Source organism: Tetrahymena thermophila (assembly GCF_000189635.1).
Source record: "Tetrahymena thermophila SB210 genomic scaffold scf_8254653, whole genome shotgun sequence".
NCBI classification, from domain to species: domain Eukaryota; phylum Ciliophora; class Oligohymenophorea; order Hymenostomatida; family Tetrahymenidae; genus Tetrahymena; species Tetrahymena thermophila.
This window is the reverse complement of record NW_002476421.1, coordinates 1-21,771: the sequence shown is the minus strand read 5'-3', so window position 1 is coordinate 21,771 and position 21,771 is coordinate 1. Positions and strand designations below refer to the sequence as shown.

The 21,771-nt window shown below is 20.0% G+C and overlaps 8 protein-coding genes across 8 annotated transcripts in view; 3 read left to right on the top strand and 5 right to left on the bottom strand. All coding sequences in view use genetic code 6, as the record gives it.

Moving 5' to 3' along the window:
• TTHERM_00638920 (hypothetical protein) overlaps window positions 1–104 on the top strand; it is a gene marked incomplete at both ends in the record, with an annotated part of 249 nt that extends 145 nt beyond the window's left edge. The window contains one exon of the mRNA XM_001015309.3: window positions 1–104. This exon is cut by the window's left edge and continues 145 nt beyond it. Coding sequence (XP_001015309.3) covers window positions 1–104 — 104 coding nt within the window.
• Window positions 105–698: 594 nt separating this feature from the next.
• TTHERM_000638902 (zinc finger lsd1 subclass family protein) lies at window positions 699–3,433 on the bottom strand (the record flags this gene model as incomplete). Its single annotated transcript, XM_012797485.1, has 4 exons — window positions 699–2,613; window positions 2,674–2,850; window positions 3,110–3,180; window positions 3,425–3,433. 4 exons carry the CDS (start codon window positions 3,431–3,433, stop codon window positions 699–701), a joined length of 2,172 nt encoding a protein of 723 aa, XP_012652939.1.
• A 2,839-nt stretch (window positions 3,434–6,272) lies between these two features.
• TTHERM_00638900 (zinc finger lsd1 subclass family protein) lies at window positions 6,273–8,271 on the bottom strand (the record flags this gene model as incomplete). The annotated part of the gene is made up of 3 exons (XM_001015307.2): window positions 8,012–8,271; window positions 7,777–7,953; window positions 6,273–7,683 (listed from the first exon to the last, which is right to left on the bottom strand). The coding sequence occupies exons 1-3, from the start codon at window positions 8,254–8,256 to the stop codon at window positions 6,273–6,275; spliced, it is 1,833 nt and encodes a 610-aa protein (XP_001015307.2). The 5' UTR covers window positions 8,257–8,271.
• A 3,286-nt stretch (window positions 8,272–11,557) lies between these two features.
• TTHERM_00638880 (zinc finger lsd1 subclass family protein) lies at window positions 11,558–13,339 on the bottom strand (the record flags this gene model as incomplete). Its single annotated transcript, XM_001015305.2, has 1 exon — window positions 11,558–13,339. One exon carries the CDS (start codon window positions 13,337–13,339, stop codon window positions 11,558–11,560), a length of 1,782 nt encoding a protein of 593 aa, XP_001015305.2.
• Window positions 13,340–16,574: 3,235 nt separating this feature from the next.
• On the bottom strand, window positions 16,575–18,388 carry TTHERM_00638870 (zinc finger lsd1 subclass family protein; the record flags this gene model as incomplete). The annotated part of the gene is made up of 3 exons (XM_001015304.2): window positions 16,575–17,544; window positions 17,636–17,812; window positions 17,871–18,388. The coding sequence occupies 3 exons, from the start codon at window positions 18,386–18,388 to the stop codon at window positions 16,575–16,577; spliced, it is 1,665 nt and encodes a 554-aa protein (XP_001015304.2).
• Window positions 18,389–19,192: 804 nt separating this feature from the next.
• On the top strand, window positions 19,193–20,068 carry TTHERM_00638860 (hypothetical protein; the record flags this gene model as incomplete). The annotated part of the gene is made up of 2 exons (XM_001015303.1): window positions 19,193–19,227; window positions 19,903–20,068. 2 exons carry the CDS (start codon window positions 19,193–19,195, stop codon window positions 20,066–20,068), a joined length of 201 nt encoding a protein of 66 aa, XP_001015303.1.
• Window positions 20,069–20,217: 149 nt separating this feature from the next.
• Window positions 20,218–20,886, top strand: TTHERM_000638859 (transmembrane protein, putative; the record flags this gene model as incomplete). The annotated part of the gene is made up of 2 exons (XM_012797484.1): window positions 20,218–20,292; window positions 20,347–20,886. 2 exons carry the CDS (start codon window positions 20,218–20,220, stop codon window positions 20,884–20,886), a joined length of 615 nt encoding a protein of 204 aa, XP_012652938.1.
• Window positions 20,887–21,364: 478 nt separating this feature from the next.
• TTHERM_000638858 (zinc finger, LSD1 subclass family protein) lies at window positions 21,365–21,757 on the bottom strand (the record flags this gene model as incomplete). The annotated part of the gene is made up of 1 exon (XM_012797483.1): window positions 21,365–21,757. A coding segment is annotated over one exon (360 nt), but the record flags the coding sequence as incomplete, so codon positions are not given.
• Window positions 21,758–21,771: the final 14 nt, after the last annotated feature.

Genomic DNA, 21,771 nt, shown 5'->3' with positions numbered 1-21,771 from the left:
TATTTTAATTCGTTTAGCTTAGAATTTCTATGGTAAATTCTTTAGAAATCTTGATTTATTTATAGAAATTTAACTTTCTTAAATTAAGACTATTTTATAATTGAGTTTATCTAAGCTTTATAAATAGCCAATATATATTTCTTAAATTATATTAAAATATCATAAATATTTAACTAAAATATGGATGAATATAAAAAATTGATAATATGGTGTAAATTTATCAATTTTCTATTGTTTCTTGTGATAATACAATAGAAATGTTTAATGAAAATGGAGAACTAAAAATAATTAAGATAAATTAGAAAAGAAAGAATTTAAATTTTATGTCTCAATTGTAATTAAAAAATAGATATATTTATTGAAAATTAATTTATAGATATATTTAGCTTAAATATTATCAAATATATTTTATGAAATATTTTTAAGATGTTAGCATATATTTTATAATATATTAGGAAATTTAATTACTTTTTAAGATATTAACATTTTTAGTGTTAAATTAAAATATGATTTTGATTTAATACAAATAGGTGCTTAATATCAAAGATTAAACAAAAATATGGAATAAAATATGAAAATATTTTTATTAAAAAATCTATATTAGAAAATTTCCAAAAAACAAATGTAATATTTCTAAATATAAATATTACAAATAAATATTAAATAAAATTATTAAATTAGAATTAGTTTATTAGTAATCATACAGTTTTTAATTTATAAAACTAGGGCATGCATTAATCACATTTAAAGTATGACGTGCAGATAGTACATCCAATTTTACATTATCTACAATATTTATTTTCTATGTAATATCCTTATTCACATTTATCGCATTTTCCATCCTTTTAAATAAATTTACCTGGTTCACAAGATTCACAAGAGCTTTCATCTAAGCAAGTTAAGCAATTCATTTAAGGAGTACATTATTTACATACATTACCTTTTAAGAAATATCCCTAAGAGCATTAAATACATTAAGATACTGATGAGCACTTTTAACAATTATCTGAACATTTTTTACAAAATTAATTTTCAATAATATACCCTTCTAAGCAAAAATCACATTTACCATCTGGATTTATATATTTATCTTTAGAACAAGATGCGCAAGAAAGTTTATCTGAGCAAGTCAAGCAATTTAATGAAGGATTGCAAGATTCACAGTTACCAGATTTAAGAAAATATCCATCAGTACATTAGCTACAAGTATCCTATGAGCTACATTTTAAACAATTTTATTTACAATTTTTACAAAATATACCGTCTATGTAATATCCTTCTTTGCAAGTATTACATGTATTATTAGGCTAAATAAATTCACCACTATTACAACTGGTACAAGTTTTTTCATCTGAGCAAGTTTTGCATTTTAGATCTTCAGGACATAAAGTACAAATTCCATTTTTGGAAAAAAATCCATCAGCACACTTTTCACAATTATTCAAATCTTTGCATTTATAACAATTTTCTTTGCAACGCTTGCAATAATTACCTGATGTGAAAAAACCATCCTTACAAATACCACATCCATTATTTATATCAGATTAAATAAATAGTCCAGGACTACACTCAGTGCAAGATTTACTGCTATTACATTTTTAGCAATTTAATTCAGGATTGCAAGGTAAACATTTGGATCCCTCAATATAAAATCCATTTTAATCACATTTTATACACTTATTATCGCTTGTTAAAAAAAGCCCTCCTACACATGATAAACATTTTGTTTTATTTTCAGAGCATGTTAAACAATTAGAATCACATAATTTACAATATTTCTCATCAATAAAATATTAGCTATTTTAAACACAGCTCATACACCCTGAGTTATCTTCTTTCAAATAATAACTATTTTAGCAAACTTAGCATGTTTATATATTTTAACAAGATTAGCAATATTCTGAACACTTAGAACACTATTTCCCATCAATGAATTCTCCTTTACCTATCAAACAATCTCCACATAATTAATTCTGCATAATATAAGAACCTCCTTCACACTCATCACATTTTTTGTCAGATGCGCATTTTGTACATTTACTTGGACATTTAACACAATTTGATTAAGATTTATAATAACCATCAGAGCAAAGTTAATTAGGATTATAGCATGTACCATCATCATTTTTCACTAATCTATCTCTACAAGTAATGCAATCATTAGGATTTGGTCCTTTACATGATAAACATTGATATGGGCACCTTTTACAATACTAACCACTTATATACCACCCATTATTAGTGTCACAATTTTAACAAGTTGCTAATTCTTCGTTAATAAAAAGACTACTATCTTTGCAACTCTTGCATTATTTACCATCACTTGAAATATCTTTACATTTATCTGACTTTCCTTTACATTGATTACTAAATGTTGAACTCTTTAATCCATCATTACAGGTACCACAAGTTTTATCATATAAATAATCATATCTACCTCTTAAATCTTTTTTAATACAATCATTACACTAGTAATAGTTTGTACAACCATAACAATATTATCCACACTACATACATTCTTAGTATACAATTTCATAATAAGTATTACCAGTACAAGATTTTTATAGTAATCTTTTTTGAATCTAGCTATTTGTATGAGTTAAGCATTGAGTTCTGAATTTTTAAAATTTATTTTAATTTAAATTTTTTTAAAAAAAGAAAAAACAGATTTACTTGTATTGAAGAATAGGTTACTAATTTTATAAATATTAATTGTTGTATGATAAAATGACTCTAATTTTAATATCTTTTTATTTTTGAATTCTTATAAAATCTAACTGTACTTTAGTTTCTTCTAAAATAATTCTTTAAACATCAACATTTTCAGGTTAAATACTTGTAAATTTATACCTTATTTATTTATTTATTTAATATATTAATTTAAAACTATTAAAAAAAACTTTAAATTTACTATCGGTTATAATATTTGCTTGCAAATTATATTTAAATAGAGCATAAAGTATCTTAAAAAGAGAACAATTCTTATTTTATTATTATTTCCTATTCTTTATAAAAGGTCTAATCGCTAAATATAAAAGTTCTAGATACTTATGAAAAAATAAATAGATGTTAAAATAAAGAAAATATTTAAAATTATAAAATGAATTACCTATCTTTTAAGTTAAAATGGTTATTAAAAAGATTAAAGTATTAAATCTTTTAGTTTGCATTTTTATTCCTCTTTTTAACATTTAAAAAAAAAAATTAGTAAATTTTTATAAAAAATTAATTATTAAATTTTCAGGTTGGAAAACAATATTTACCTTAAATTGTTATTTATGCAAATAAAATCAAATAATTAATTTTCTTATTTTTAAAGATAAGTAAAAGTCTATGGATTAATAGTAAAAATTATCTTGGATGAAAATTAATTAATGGGGAATTACAGTTAATAACTAAAAAACAGAATCTCAACTTAATAAACCTAAAACATTAATAAATTCTTTAAATTTGAAAAACTATCAAACGAATAAAAAATAATAATTAATATTTGAACCTGCGTTAATTACTCTTACCTCTTATTGCTTAAGATACCCACAAAAAATGATTAAATATAAATTTGTAATTGGTTCTAGTAATTGTAATTTGATTCCGTTCTATTAGGATCTAAAAAGAAAGAAAGTTTTCTAAATTATTTTTATTTCTTGTAATATTAATAGTGGTATAACTTATTATACTCAAGTAAGAGTTCTGTTTTAATTTTATTATCCTGTTTTAGATATAAAAGTATATAAAATCCATTTAGAAAAATATTTACTTAAATAATAATAAGCTTATTAAAATTATTTTTTTATCAATAAAAATAAGTACAAAATTTTACAGTTTCAAGTCAAACAAATTTTATTTATAAAATTAATCTATTTTAATGATTATTGAAATTTTTACAATTATTATTTATTATATTTTGTAAATATAATTTAAATGTTAACCTTACTAAAATAATTAGAAATTTACTTTATTTTTTTAAATAAATTAGTATTAATTATTTTATTAAAAATTTATAAAATTAATTGTAAAACAAGCTCTGAATAATTTAGCAAATTTTGATATTTAGTTTTTAAAATTAAGAAAAAAAATATAAACAATCGAATTAAATAAATTAAAATATATATATTTTTATTAATTTTTAGCTTTTAATCTTCAAATAATTTACGTGGTTTCTTTTAAGTAAAATTGAATTCAATTGTTATCTCTAAATTATATACAAAAAATTTTAAAAAAGAGAGAAGAAAAAATATATTTAGTATTTAAAAAAATCATAAAATATTTGATTGTAAATTTTATTTTTTATGAAAGTTAATAAAATAAAATTTATCAAAAAAAAAAAATACATATTTCTTCATTAAAAAACAAATTAAATCTTTGATTAAACATTTTTTTTTTTGTTCTTTCTGGTTCGAAACATATTTCAATAGATACATTTTTTTATTGTTTTAAATTTTCTTTAAATTTTAAAATAATATTAATTATTCTACTGAATATTTATTTCCTGCTACAGAAATAATTATCAGAGAATAGCAATATCTTTTTAAATTATTTATAAAAAGAATTAAAATTAGAGAATAGAGTATTACGTGATAAAATATTTAAGATCAGTATGTAATATACTTAGTAGAGTAAGGAGTTCCTAAATATAATTTTAGTCTATTGAAATTGTATATAATTTTGGTAAAGTTGTTGTTAATTTTCATACTTTAGAATAAATAATGGCATCTAATTTTGTTTTATTTTAAATTATTATTTGAATAATAGAAAATATAAATCTAAATAATATCATAATATTATTTTATGAAATTATTCTATCTTAGCTTATATAATAAAATAATTAATTGAGATGAAAAGAAGTTTGATTAAACAATTAGCTTTTTAATTGAATTTTATTAATTCTACTAGATAAAAATAGGGACTAACTAACTAATGTCAAACATAACACTTTTTCATGCTAAATTTCGTTTTAATTTTTAACAGTAACTGATAAGTTAGCATTCCATAAATATAAATATTTCAAAACATTTTATAACTTTTAGCTTTCATATATTTTTTGAATCAAACTATTCTATTTTTAACCATTTTGCTCGCTCAAAAGTATATTTAAAAAAACTTCATTGTGAATTGTTAAAATGCAAAAACACCATAATTAATTAATTGATCAAACATGATTTTAAAAATTCCTAAGATTAGGCTGAATGAACATGTGCTTTTAAGTCTTTTATATTTTAAATATAACATAAACATAAAAAGATATATATTGATTAACTTAAATATTATGAAAAATGGTTAATAATTAATCTAATAAGTGATCAATAACTTTATTTTCTGAAAGATAAGCTTGTAAAATTAATTATCTTAGTCAAATATTTAAGAATCTGGTTACTCCTTCCAGTTAGAATATTTTAATTGAAAGTTATGAAAGTAAATTTCAAACCATAATTTTATTTTACTTTAAACTCATTTTTAAAAATGGTTTAGATAAAAACTAAAAGAATATTAAAATATATATGATGATTAAGCTCACTAATACATATTTTTTATTCGTTTAGCTTAGAATATCTTAAAATCTATATATATCTTAATTTCTTTATAGAAATTTAATTTGCTTATAATTAAGACTTTATAATATTTGAGATGAAGTTGATCTAAGCTTATAAAATAGCTAAAATATATTTCTAAATAATATTAAAATCTTTTTAAATATTTAACTAAAATATGGATGAATATAAAAATTAGGTATTAATTGTTTATATTTATCACTTCCCTATTATTTTTTGTTCTAAAACAATAGATATATTTATTTAAAGAAAATGGAGAACTAAAAATATTAAGAAAATTAGAAAAGAAATAATTAAGTTTTTATCTCTTAATTATAATGAAAAATAGAGATTTTTATTGAAAAACAGTTAAGTGATTTATTTAACACAAATATTATCAAATATATAATAAGTAAACATTTTTAAGATGTTAGGAAATATTTTATAAAACATTAAGAAACTTAATTACTTTTTTAAAATATTAAACTTTTTAGTGTTAAATTAAAGTCAAACTTTAATTTTATAAACATAAGTATTTTTTATCAAAGATTAAGTAAATCAAGTAGAAGAAAATTTAAAAGTATTTTTGTTAAAACAAAATTTTCAAAACTCTCAAAAAATCAAAATAATTTTTTTTAAAGATTAAAAGTAAATTAATTTATTATATTAAGAAAAAACTTTTTTTTTAAATATTACAAATTAATATTAAATAAAATTATTATATTAGAATTAATTTATTATTTGTCATTCAGTTTTTAATTTATAAAACTATGGCATGCATTAATTACATTTAAAGTATGATGTACAGCTACTACATCCAATTTTACATTATCTACAATATTTATTTTCAATGTAATATCCTTATTCACATTTATCGCATTTTCCATCCTTTTAAATAAATTTACCTAGTTCACAAGATTCACAAGATATTTCATTAATACAAGTTAAGCACTTCATTTAAGGTGAGCATTACTGACATACATTTCCTTTTAAGAAATATCCCTAAGAGCATTAAATACATTGAAATTCTGATGAACACTTTTCACAATTATCTGCACATTTAAAACAATTTTTTCCACTTTTAAAATATCCTTCATCGCAAGGAATACAGTTATCTGAATTAAAAAGGTAGAGACCACTTTAGCATTCAGTACATTTCAAATTATTATTACATTTTTAGCACATCTTCTCCTGTGGGCATTTATTGCAAAATTAATTAGATTTATCAATATAATATCCATCTTATTCGCACTAAGAGCAAGATTTATTATCTTCTAAGAAATAAAAGCCAGAATTACATTTTTAACATTCAGATTTATTATTACATATGCTACAATTCTTAATGCAATTTTCACAAATGCTTTAACTTTAATCTATAAAGTAGCCGTTTTATTTACAATCAGAGCATTTTTTTCCATCTTGAAGATATTTTTCAGGTTTATTTGTATAGCATTAAGTACATTATGTCTCAATTGAACACTTTTAACATTTTAAATCAGCTTAACACTCAACACAATTTTTATCCTTAAGATAATAGCCATCTTAATTACATACGCAATTTGAAGATTTATCTTATTTGTAAGGAGAAATGCAATCGTTAGGGTTTTAATTATTATATCTGCAACTTCCATCTTCATATTTTTTAGCTCCATCAATACATTCTAAACAATCACTGTCAGATGGTCCTTTGCATGTCTTACAAATAATATTACACCGTTTGCAAAATTATCCATCAATATAATATCCTTAGTCTTACTAACATGGTTCGCATGTATTTTTTTCGACATTAAGCTAATTTTTACTTTTATCTTTACATGAAATGCATTATTATTTATTACTATTATCACAGTTGCATGTATCTGAACAGCCTTTGCATTAATTTTGTATGTCATATCGTTATCCTGATGGACAATTATCACAAAATCCATCTGCAAGCTGATCATACCTCTAAAGTTAAGCTTTTTTTTAACAATCTTTGCACTTTTTGTATTCTGTACAACCTTTGCAATTAGGATGGCAATTTTCACAGCGCTAATAAATAGGATGAAAAAATTATTATTCACCACATTTTTATAGTAGTCTTAGAAAGGAAGAGTTAATATTTTGATAAGAATTATTTTATTTTAGCTAATAATTATTTATATTTATGAATAACCTATTTTAATTCAAAATAGAATTTATAAAATAAATTGAAATAGAATTAAAAGATATTTTGATGATGATATTCCATTTATGAAAAATTATTTACCTTAATCCTTTAATTTTAAACAAGTTCCAAACGCTTTCATCTTTTCCATATGAATATATAGTATAAATTAAGTAAGGTTATTCAACTATTTACTATATAGTGAAGCTCTATATTGATTAGCTTAGAATTAAGTGTAAAATTCTCTAAGATTAATCTTAAATTATAAAAGATATATTCCTAATTATATTTAGATTTGGTAAGATTTATTTAAATGTTAATTTAAATATAGTTTTACTTAGGTGAAGAGGTACTAAATTCAAATATAGCTTGGTAGGTAGCACCTATAAAATTTTTCAAATGATCTGATTCTACTTTGATTGAATGTGTTTAATTTGATATATTTTCACTGATTAATAAAGGACTTATTTCTTTTAGGTTGTTACCTTAATCATGAAAGTTATAGTAAACTTGAGCAAGTACTCTTTAAATTATAGAATAGATTATAGTTAAAAATAAAAGGAAATATTTGTTAGATTTCATCTTTCTTACTTTTTCTTATTCTTTTATATTTAATTATATTATAATCATGAAAAGAAATTGTAAATTATCTAAAGTTAAGCAATCTTATTGTGTATAAAAATCAAATTAATAATAATTAAAGTTTAGAATTATCTTAATCTTCTATCATTACATTAGATATGTAAAACTACAGTAAACACTCATAAATTGTAATTTGATAAAAAGTAATTATTTCTTTTGTCTTTGTGAATTTTAAAATTAATTGAATTAAGCTTTAATATTATAAATTAATTACATATTTAATATAATAATTACTATCCAATACATCATATTTTTAAATAGTATTTTAATTTTAAAATTTTATTCATATGAGTTATTTGAAACAGCATAAATTAATATTTTATTAGATTAGGAAAACTAAATGAAAAAAAAAAAGTAAGAAGATTATTGATCTTTTGGTAATAACAGAGTAAAAAATAGAATACCATTTAAGCATTTAGAGATAAGTAAAATAAAATTTACCATGACTTTCTTAATTTCTCTCATCTATATTTTTTTAAATAGTATTATGAAATTACACTTAAATATACACAAATAAAATTAATTAAGGATATAGAAATAATTTTAATAATATCTAATATACTTTACTTAACATTTTTCAAAATCTAAAAGGATGTTATTCCATTGAATTTTCACTAAAAAATAAATTATTAGTTGGATTTCACTCTATTAATTAAAAGACAATAGGTTGATATTTGTTGTAAGGTACTTTTTAATCATTCATATAAATATTACCTTAGTTTTTAATTTTCAAACATGGAAAAAAACAAAAAGACTTTATTAATTGAGTATTAAATAACAAAAAGCACTTGAAGCATTTAAAATTACTCAAAGATATGTTTTTATCGGTCTTTATATAATTAATATACAAACCACATTTCATTTATTTTTATTAATTTTTTGTGTAGTTTTTAGGTATGTAAGGATATTTTTGGATGCATTAATAGAAAGTCTTAGAATTTTTTTCAAGAGCCTTACAATTCATAAGCTAAGATTTATCGAAATAGATAAAATTTAATATAAAAAATTTATTTCAAAATATATTTATTAATATATTATTATGAAAATATAAAAAAAATATAATTGAACTAAAAAAGGTAAAATAATAACTAAATGAATTATGCTTTTTATTTGATTAATTAGAAGATAATTTATATGTTTTAAGGAAGGTATTCTGATTAAATATTAGAAAATTTAATTTTTGAAAAGTTTAAATTCAAAAAAAAATTATTAATATTTTAATTTTTATGTATCAGACTATATTTACATAATTTTAAAAACTATTCTTTTCTTTTTTATTTTGCTCTTATAAATAGAATTTATTTTATTTTGGTCTTTATTTCTTGAAATTAAAATAAAATAGAATCTAAAATAAACAAATATTAATTATCTAATTAAGTAAAATTACTTAATATAAATTAATTATTATTTAAATTTATCTCTTAGCAATAAAATAAATTTAATTTTGAGGTTTTTGAGGAAAATCATAATCTATTTTTAGCTTTTTTATCATCATTATTAATAAAAAAATAATCATTCATTCATTAATAATTTTTCTACTTTTTTAATTAAAATTTTTTTATAATTTAAAATTATACAAAAATTTGTTCTTATTTGTTAAACATTTTAATTATTTTATATATCAGCAATTATTACTAACCATGGAATAATGACAAGACTTAAAAATAGGCACATATAGAAAAATTTTAACAAATTATTTAGGACACTACTTGTAGAAACATAAGAAGAGTATGGTTTTTGATACAAATAATCTAAGATTAATTTACTATGAATTCAAAAAAATGGTGTAAGCTTATTAATCATAATTCATTTCACAAGGTAGTTTTGGGTGTGCTTTTGAGGCTAAGTAAAATGAATAAATAGTAGCTGCCAAATGTAGCAAAGTTAAATAATCAAAGAAGAAGAATAAATATTGAAATTTTTAAAGAAAACTCCTTATGTTTTTAGATCTATTAAAGAGTTTGTAAATGAAAAAAAAAGTAAAACTCTGCATGATTTCTAAAAAATATTCATGTAAAAATTAATATTAATTTTTAAAAATATTAAATTTTTTAGGCAATCTTAAAGACACTATAAAAAGCTTCTTTGGTTCTAAAAAAACACAACTACTCAACTAAAAATAGGCTTTGGTATTCAGATCAACAGTCTTTGAAAAAATTACTAAAACAATTTCAAATATTTTGATGTTAAAACATAAAGTATTCTTTAAGTTAGCCAAGAAAAAGATTTTAATTCATGTAAATATTTTATGCTATTTAAAATTTTATTATATTTTTAAACTTTCAGATTAAGATACTTTTCAAGTTAACAAAAATTGCTTAAAATTAGATTATTTTAAAGTTTGGTTGGTATAAGCTTAAAAAATAACCAAAATTTATATCTAAAATTATATAAATATTAATAAGTTCTTTAAATTTGAAAAACTATCAAAGGGATAAAAAGAATGTAATTATTATTAATTTAAAGATTTTACTTGCCTCTATTTCTCTTTGTTATTTTTCTTTAAGATTCCAGAAAAATGAATAAATATAAGTTTTTAATTAGTTCTATTAATTTGATCTTGTTCTATTAAAGTCTAAAAAAGAAAGTATTCCTAAATTATTTTTATCTCTTGTAAAATTAAATATTAATTATGGTATAACTTATAAAACTAGAGTAAGAGATATGCCTTAATTTAGTAGTATTACTATATATAGAAAAGTATCATCCAACAAATATTTACTTAAATAATAAGCTTATTAAAAACATTTACCCAATCAATAAAAATAAGAAGAAAGTTTTATGGCTTCAAATCAAACAAGTTTTATTAAAAAATAAGTCTATTTTAATAATTAATTAAAGTTACTGCAATTACTGTCTATCATATTTTAGTAAAAATAATTTTAAACATTATCCATCTATTCTTATTGAAATAATTAGTAATTTACTTTATATTTTTTTTAAAGAAATAAGAATTAATTAATTTATTAAAAATTTATTTAATTAATTTAATCTTAAAACATAATTTTGTAAAACAAACAAACTTGCAATAATTTAAAAAATGTTTCAGATTTGACTTTTAAAACAAAGAAATAAAATAAAAACTATCGGATTAAATAAATGAAAATATATTATTTAAATTTAAAGGTTTTAATCTTTAAATAATTAATGCTGTTTCTTTTTAATTAATATACAATAAAATTGTTTTTTCATAATTTTTTCCAAAGATTTTTTATCCTCAAAAATCTATTGTTTTATTTAGTCAATTAATTTTTTTTCTGTAAAACTATGGTAGACATACATCGCAACTAAAGTTTGATCTGCAACTTTTACATCCAAATTTACATTATTTACAATTTTTATTTTCAACATAGAACCCTTATCCACATACATCACATCTCCCATCAGTAAAAAGATAAAGGTCAGCATTGCATTCTATACAACTATTTTCTGATTAAGAATTAAAGCATTTTTTACATGTTGAGTGACATTTTCTGCAGTATTATTCAGAAATAAAAAAACCATTTTCTGTATCACAGGAAACGCATTTTCCTTAATCACTTTCATCCTTATAAAATCCTGGCTTACATGTTAAGCATTTATTTTCCTCTTTTCCATTACAAGTTTAACAATTTCTATGACAAACTTAGCATTTGCCAACTAGATCCAAAAACTAACCTTCATTTATTTTACATATTCTACATTTCTCTTAATCATCTTTTATATATTCTATATGACATTCATCACATTAATCCTCCCTTTCTCCTATGCATGTTTTGCATGAAGCATGACAATCCTTACATTTTTAAGTTAGCCCATCAATAAATTATCCTAGGTTTTAATTACATTTGTCGCATCTTCCATCAGTCATAAAATTATACCCACTTTTACAAGAAATACATTCACTTACACTATCACCTGAACATTTTTAGCAGTTTGAAGCACATTGAATACAGTATTGATCTTTTAAAACATATCCATCTCCTTCTCTACAAATACCACAATATCCTACTGGAAATAGATATTCATTCAAATTCAAGCAAGTTAAACAATCTTTTTCTCCACCTCCTTTGCATGTTTTACAGTTATTGTAGCATGGACCACAATTCTTAGTACTTAAGTTATAATAAAAGCCATCTTTGCATTCATTAGACAAGCATTTTGAACCATCAATGTAAAATCCGTCTTAATCACATTTAACACACTTACTGTCTTTAGTTAAATAAAGCCCTTATACACATGATAAACAATTTGTTTTATTTTCAGAGCATGTTAAACATTTAGAATCACATAATTTACAATATTTCTCATCAATAAAATATTAGCTATTTTAAGCACAACTCATACATCCTGAGTTATCTTCTTTCAAATAATAGCTATCTTAGCAAACTTAGCATGTTTACAAATTTTAACAAGATTAGCAATATTATGAACACTTAGAACACTATTTCCCATCAAAGAATTCCCCTTTACCTATCAAACAATCTTCACATAATTAATTCTGCATAATAAAAGAACCTCCTTCACACTCAACACATTTTTTGTCAGATGTGCATTTTGTACATTTACTTGGACATTTAATACAATTTTATTAAGATTTATAATAACCATCAGAGCAACGGTAATTAGGATTAAATTCACATCTTCCATCATCATATTTCAATAATCTATCTCTACAAGCAATGCAATCATTAGGATTAGGTCCTTTACATGATAAACATTGATATGGGCACCTTCTACAATACTAACCACTAATATACCACCCATTATTAGTGTTACATTTTTAACAGGTTGCTAATTCTTCGTTAATAAAAAGACTACTATCTTTGCAACTATTGCATTATTTACCATCACTTGAAATATCTTTACATTTATCTGACTTTCCTTAACATTGATTACTAAATTTTGAACTAGATAATCCATCATTACAGGTACCACAAGTTTTATCATATAAATATTCATATCTACCACTTATACCTTTTTTAATACAATCATTACACTAGTAATAGTTTGTACAACCATAACAATATTATCCACACTACATACATTCTTAGTATACAATTTCATAATAAGTATTATCAGTACAAGATTTTTATAGTAATCTTTTTTGAATCTAGCTATTTGTATAATTTAAGCATTGAGTTCTGAATTTTTAAAATTTATACTAATTTAAATTTATTTTAAAAAAAGAAAAAGCAGATTTACTTGTATTGAAGAATAGGTTACTAATTTTATAAATATTAATTGTTGTAAGATAAAATGACTTTAATTTTAATATCTTTATATTTTTGAATTCTTACAAAATCTAACTGTACTTTAGTTTCTTCTAAAATAATTCTTTAAACATCAATATTTTCAGGTTAAATACTTGTAAAATTATACCTTATTTATTTATTTAATATATTAATTTAAAACTATAAAAAAAACTTTTAATTTACTGTTGGTTATAATATTTGCTTGCAAATTATATTTAAATAGAGCATAAAGTATCTTAAAAAGAGAACAATTCTTATTTTATTATTATTTCCTATTCTTTCTAAAAGGTCTAATCGCTAAATATAAAAGTTCTAGATACTTATGAAAAAATAAATAGATGTTAAAATAAAGAAAATATTTAAAATTATAAAATGAATTACCTATCTTTTAAGTTAAAATGATTATTAAAAAGATTAAAGTATTAAATCTAATAGTTAGCATTTTTATTCCTCTATTTAACATTTAAAAAAACAAAAAATTAGTAAATTTTTCTAAAAAATTAATTATTAAATTTTCAGGCTGAAACAATATTTATCTTAATTTGCTATTCATGCAAATCAAATAATTAATTTTCATTTATATAAAGATAAGTAATTATTGTGATTTCTCAAATTATAAAATTTTACTTAATTTAATTATTTTTTTTAAAGAGAATTACCTTAAAAGTCTATGGATAAATAGTAAAAATTATATTGGATGAAAATTAATTAATGAGGATTCACAGTTTATAACTAAAATATTGAAGATCTCAACCTAATAAACCTAAAACATTAACAAATTCTTTAAATTTGAAAAACTATCAAAGAAATAAAAATAATGTAATTATTATCTAAATAAAAATTTTACTCTCGTTAATTAATCTTACCTCTTATTCCTTAAAATACCCAAGAAAAATGATCTAATATAAATTTGTAATTGGTTCTAGTAATTTGATTTTGTTCTATTAAGATCTAAAAATAAAGAAAGTATTAGTTACTAAATTATTTTTATCTGCTGTAAAATTAAATAGCAATAATAATATAGCTTATTATACTCAGAGTAAGATATCTGTTTTAATTTTATAATGTTGTTATAGATATAAAAGTATATATTATTCATTAAGAAAAATATTATAATAAGCTTATTAAAATTATTTTTATAATCAATAAAAATAAGTACAAAATTTTACAGTTTCAAGTCAAAAAAATTTTATTTATAAAACTAATCTATTTTAATAATTAATTGAAATTATTAAAATTATTATTTATTATATTTTAGTGAATACAATTTAAACGTTAAACTTACTGAAATAATTAGAAATTTAATTTATATTTTTTCTAAATAAATTAATTGTAAAACAAGCTCTAAATAATTTAACAAATTTTTGCATTAAGTTTTAAATTTAAGCAATAAAATATTAACAATCGAATTAAATATTAATTAACTTATATAAAAATAAATTATAAAATCTATCTTTTTATAATAATTTATTTTTAAATTCATTGTTTGTCTATTTTTTTTAATTTAAAATAAAATTTTTATTTAATGTTTTTTTTATGTTAAAATAAAAAATAAAATTAAGTTTTTTTATTTTAAATTTTTAATTTTTTAAGTAATTAACTTTTTAATTGAACCCTTTTTTATTAATTCTACTTGATAAAAATAGGGGCTACTAATATTTTTTCATGCTAATATATATCATAAATTTTATTTTAAATTTTAATAGTAACTGATAATACTTTTTAGTTAGCAGTCCATAAATATAAATATTTCGAAATATTTTATTGCTTTTAGCTTTCTTATATTTTTTGAATCAAACTATTCTATTCTTAACCATTTTGCTATCTCAAAAGTATATTTAAAAAAACTTCATGTGAAATTGTTAAAATACAAAAAGAGAATAATTAATTCATCAAATATGATTTTAAAAACTCTTAAGATTAGGCTGAAAGATCATGTGCTTTTAATATTTAAATATAACACAAACATAAAAAGATATATATTAATTAGATTAAATATTATGAAAAATGGTTAATTATAAATCTAGTAAGTGATCAATAACCTTATTTTCTGAAAGATGAACATGTAAAATTAATTATATTAGTCAAATATTTAAGAATTTGGCTACTCCTTCCAGTTAGAATATTTTAATTGAAAGTTATGAAAGTAAATTTCAAACCACAATTTTATTTTACTTTAAACACATTTTTAAAAATAGTTTAGATAAAAACTAAAAGAATATTAAAATATATATGAAAAATATATATATGATATTCAAGCTCATTAATACATATTTTTTATTCGTTTAGCTTAGAATATCTCTGATAAAATCTTTATTTATCTTAATTTCTTAAGAGAAATTTAATTTGCTTATAATTAAAACTATTTTATACTTGAGATGAAATTGATCTAAGCTTTATAAATTAGCTAAAATATATTTCTAAATAATATTAAAATATTATAAAATATTTATCTAAAATATGGATTAATATAAAGATTAGGTATCAATTACTGCTATTTATCACTTCCCTATTATTTTTTATGCTAAAACAATATATATTTATATTAAAGAAAATGGAGAACTAAAAATATTAATATAAATTAGAAAAGAAAGAATTAAGTTTTTATCTCTCAATTAAAATGAAAAATAGAGATTTTTATTGAAAAACAGTTTAGTGATTTATTTAACACAAATATTATCAAATATATATTAAGTAAACATTTTTAAGATGTTAGTAAAATATTTTATAAAACATTAAGAAATTTAATTACTTTTTTAAAATATAAAACTTTTTAGTGTTAAATTAAAGTTTGACTTTAATTTTATACTAATAAATGCTTAATATCAAGGATTAAGCAAATAAAGTGGATGAAAATTTAAAAATATTTTATTAAAACAAAATTTTGAAAACTCTCAAAAAATCAAAGTAATGTTTTTTAAAGATTTAAAGTAAATTAAGTTATTAGCTTAAATAAAACTTTATTTTAAATATTACAAATAAATATTAAATAAAATTATAATATTAGAATTAATTTGTTATTTATCATCCCGTTTTTAATTTATAAAACTATGGCATGCATTAATCACATTTAAAGTATGATGTACAGCTACTACATCCAATTTTACATTATCTACAATATTTACTTTCTATGTAATATCCTTATTCACATTTATCGCATTTTCCATCCTTTTAAATAAATTTACCTGGTTCACAAGATTCGCATGAGTTTTCATTTATGCAAGTTAAGCAGTTCATCTAAGGTGGGCATTACTGACATACGTTTCCTTTTAAGAAATATCCCTAAGAGCATTAAGTACATTATGTCTCAGGTGAACACTTTTAACATTTTAAATCAGCTTAACATTCAACACAATTTTTATCTTTAGCATACTAGCCATCTTAATTACATAAAACACAATTTTAAGATTTATCTTATTTGTAAGGAGAAACACAATCATTAGGATTTTAATTGTTATATTTGCAACTTCCATCTTCATATTTTTTAGCTCCGTCAATACACTATAAACAATCACTATCAGATGGTCCTTTGCATGTCTTACAAATAATATTACATCTTTTGCAAAATTATCCTTCAATATAATATCTTTAGTCTAACTAACATGGTTCGCATGTGTTTCTTTCGACATTAAGCTAATTTTTACTACTATCTTTACAGGAAATGCATTATTTTTTATTATCACAATTGCATGTATCTGAACAACCATTACATATATTATTAGGTCTCCAAGTTTATCCTGATGGACAAGGATCACAAAACCCATCTGCAAGTTAGTCCTACCTCTCATTTTTACCAGGTGCTTTTTAACAATCTTTGCACTTCTTATATTCTGTGCAACCTTTGCAATTAGGGTGGCAATTTTCACAGCGCTAATAAATAGGATGAAAGAATTATTATTCATTACATGTTAATAGTAGTCTTAGAAATGAAGAGTTAATATTTTGATAAGAAATATTTTATTTTAGCTAATAATTATTTATATTTATGAATAACCTATTTTAATCAAATATAATTTATAAAATAAATTGAAATAAAATTCAAAGATATTTAGATGATGATATTCCATTTATGAAAAATTATTTACCTTAATCCTTTAATTTTAAATAGGTTCCAAACGTTTTCTTCATTTCCATAAGAAAATATAGTGTAAATTAAGTAAGATTAGTCAACTATTTGCTATATAGTGAAGTTATATATTGACTAACTTAGAGTTAAGTGTAAAATTCTCTAAGATTAATCTTAAATTATAAAAGATATATTCCTAATTATATTTAGATTTCGTAAAATTTACTTAAATATTGATTTAAATATAGCTTTACCTAGGTGAGGAGATACTAAGTTCAAATATAGCTTGGCAGCTAGCCCCTATAAGACTTTTCAAACCTTCTGATTCTACTTTGATTGAATGGGTTTATTTAGATATATTTTCACTGATTAATAAAGGACTTAATTCTTTTAAATTGCTACCTAAATCATGATAGTTATAGTAAACTTGAGCAAGTACTCTTTAAATTATTGAATAGTTTATGCTTAAAAAGAATAGGAAATATTTGTAAGTTTACATCTTTCTTACTTTTTTGTTATTCCTTATTTTATAAATAAGATTATAAGCACGAAATGAAATTGTACATTATCTAATGTTATCAAACAAATTAATCTTCTTGTGGGTAAAAATCACTTTAGAATAAATAATGTTTAGAAATTAAATATCCGAAAAAATTATTAAATATCTTAATCTATATTCAACACTAATAATTTAATAAAGAGAGCAATTTTCTTTTGTCAATAAATGTTTAAAGTAATTGAATTAAACTTTCCTTTTTTAAATTAAATACATTTTTAAAATCATAATTACTGTCAAATACATCATATTTTTAAATATTATTTTAATTTTAAAATTTTATTCAAATTGAGTTATTTGAAAAACATTAATTATCATTTTATTAAATTGGGAAAACTAAATGAAAAAAAATAAAGTAAGAAAATTATTATTCTTTTGGCACTAAAAAAGTAAAAAATCTAATATTAAAAGTATTTATAGATAAGTTAAATATAATTTACCATAATTTTCTTAATTTCTCTCATCTATTCTTTTTTAAATAGTATAATGAATTTGTACTCATAAGTTTACAAATAAAATTAATTAAGGATATTATTTCAGAAATAATTTTAATAAAATCTAATATACTTTACTTAACATTTTTCAAAATCTATAAGAATGATATTAAATTAAATTTTCATTAAAACATATATTATTAGTTGGATTCACTCTATAAATTAAAAACAATAGATTGATATTTTTTAATAGGTATTTTATAATCATTCATTTAAATATTACCTTTTTTTTTGATATTCAAATATCGAAAAAAACAAAAAGAATTTAATTGAGTATTTAATTACAAAAAGTGCTTCAAGAATTTGAAATTACTCAAAAATGTGTTCTTATGTTTTTATCTATTATAAATAATTAATATACAAACTAATTTCATTATTTTATTTTTTTTAATGTTTTGTATAATTTTTAGGTATGTAAAGATTCTTTTAGATATATTAATAGAATGTGTTAGAATTTTTTCTTCAGCCTTACAACTTGAAAAAGCTAAGATCTATAATTTCAAAATATATTTAATAATATATTATTATGAAAAATGTAAAACAAATATAATTGAACTAAAGGTAAAATAAAAGCTAAGCGAATTATGCTTTTTATTTAATAATGAGAAGATAAATTTTCTTTTTGAAGGAAGGTATTTTGATAAAATATTAGAAAATTTTATTTTTTTTAAAGTTTATATAAAAAAAATTATTAATCTTTTAATTTTTATATATCAGTTTTATATTTAATAAATTTTAAAAAATATTCTTTTCTTTTTTATTTAGCTGTTAAATATAGAATTTATTTTATTTTGTTTTTTATTTTTTGAATTAATTAAATAAAATCTAAAATAAATAAATGTTATCTAATAAAGTGAAATTGCTAATATAAATTAATTTTGAGGTTTTTGAGGAAAATCATAAACTATTTTTAGTTTTATTATCATGATTGAAAATAAAAAAATAATTATTCATCATTAATATTTTAAAAAACTTATTTAATTAAAAATTTTATATAATTTAATTAAAAAAAAATTAAAAGAAAAGAAACAAATAAAAAGGTAAATAAAAAAAATTTTTTATAAAATAAATAGTATGTATTATTCAAATTAAACAAAAATTTATTATAAATGTTAAATATTTTAATTATTTTGTATATAAGGAATTATTGCTAATCATGAAACAATGAAAAGACATTTAACTTAAATATTAGGCACTATAGAAACATAAGAAGAGTATGAGTGATATTTGATTCAGATAATCTGAGATTAATTTAGGATTAATTCAAAATATGAGGATATACTTATCATCATACATTTCATAATGTGGTTTTGGATGTGTTTTTGAGTATAAGTACAATGAATAAATAGTAGCTGTCAAATATAACAAAGTGAAAAAATCAAAGAAGAAGAAAAACTATTGAAATTGTTAAAGGAAACTCCTTAGATTTTTAGATCTATTAAAGAGTTTGTAAATGAAAAAAAACAAAACAAATACTGCCGAATTTCTAAAAGGTATTCATGTAAAAATTAGTTATTTTTATTTAATTTTATAAGCAATCGTAAAGACACTATGAAAAGCTTCTTTAGTAGAAAAAAACACAACCACTCAATTAAATAATAGGCTTTGATATTTAAATTCAATAATGTTAGAAAAAAATTACTCAAATAATTTGAAACATTCTGATGCTAAAATAGAAAGTATCCTTTATAATAGCTAAGGAAAATATTTTAATCGATATAAATTATTTATGCCATTTTAAATTTTATTAAATTTTTAAACCTTTGGATTAAGATACTTTTCAACAAACAAAAATTGCTTAAATTTAAATTAGTTTGGTTGATCTTAGCTTAAAAAATGAATAGCCAAAAATATATTTTTAAAATTATATTATAAATACTTAATCTAATATCACAGAATATAAAAATTAGGTACCTAAGGTAAATTTATCACTTCCAGTTTATTGTTCTAACACAATTAGATATTTAAAGAAAATGGAGGACTAAAAATAGTTAAGTTAAATTAGAAAGCAAAGAAAATTAAGTTTAATATCTCAATAGTAATTAAAAATAGAGATATTTACTAAAAAATAATTTAGTGATATATAGCTATACTCGGATAATTATTTCTAGAGTAGGAAATATATATTTAATACAATAATAAATATTACTTTTGAAACTTTTAATAAAAATATTTAACATATATTTAATAAAAAAAAAAAGGTTTTTAAAAAGGTTTTGAATGATTAAAAAATTAAAAATGTTTAATCAAAGTTTAATTCTTTGACAAAGAAAAAAAAATTTTTATCAAAGATTTATCTTATTTTTTTAAATTATTATTAAATAAACTATTAAATTTATATGAATTTTTTTAATTTTTATTAAACTGTAATAGTTCCTAATTTCATAAAGTGTAAAGTTTTTATAAATTTTGTAGAAAATAAATAGAATAAAAATTGTTATATTTACTAAATATAGATAATAGATTAATTAAGGTTAATTTTTATGAACTTATTAAAAAAAATTAAATAAGGTAGGTTATATAATAAAAAATTTAGAAATTCATAAGCCTAAATAAATGAGCATCTAAATTAAAAAATTATTTTGAAGGAAAGTTAAAATAAAAAAAATAATTATTTTTACTTTTCACTTAAAAAATATTAAAAAGGAAATTAACATGACATATATATATTTAGGCATTTTAAAAATTTATAATGAAATCATTTTTGAATTTTTGGAAGAGCTATCTCTCTCACTTTAAGAGGATTTATTTACCATTTAATAGATAATTCATTTATGCAATCAGATTTTTCTTCAAAATTCTTTGAAGAATAGCTACTAAATTAACTAATATCAGCACTTTAATTAAGTATTTCATTCACTGATAGAGGGATTGGTGCATTTTTTTTGGAAATGATATATCTTTTTAACTTAAAATTGTTTCTTATTTGCTTCCATTTAATTGAAACCTCAGTTTCTTAAACTTTTGATACTATAAATCTCACTTTGAAGTATTTGATATATATACCTCTGCATAAGCTATAAATCGTATAAATTAAAACTATAAAGTTAAAAAGCATAAGATTTACTAAAATCCACCAACTTATTATCTTAGAGTGGAAAAGAA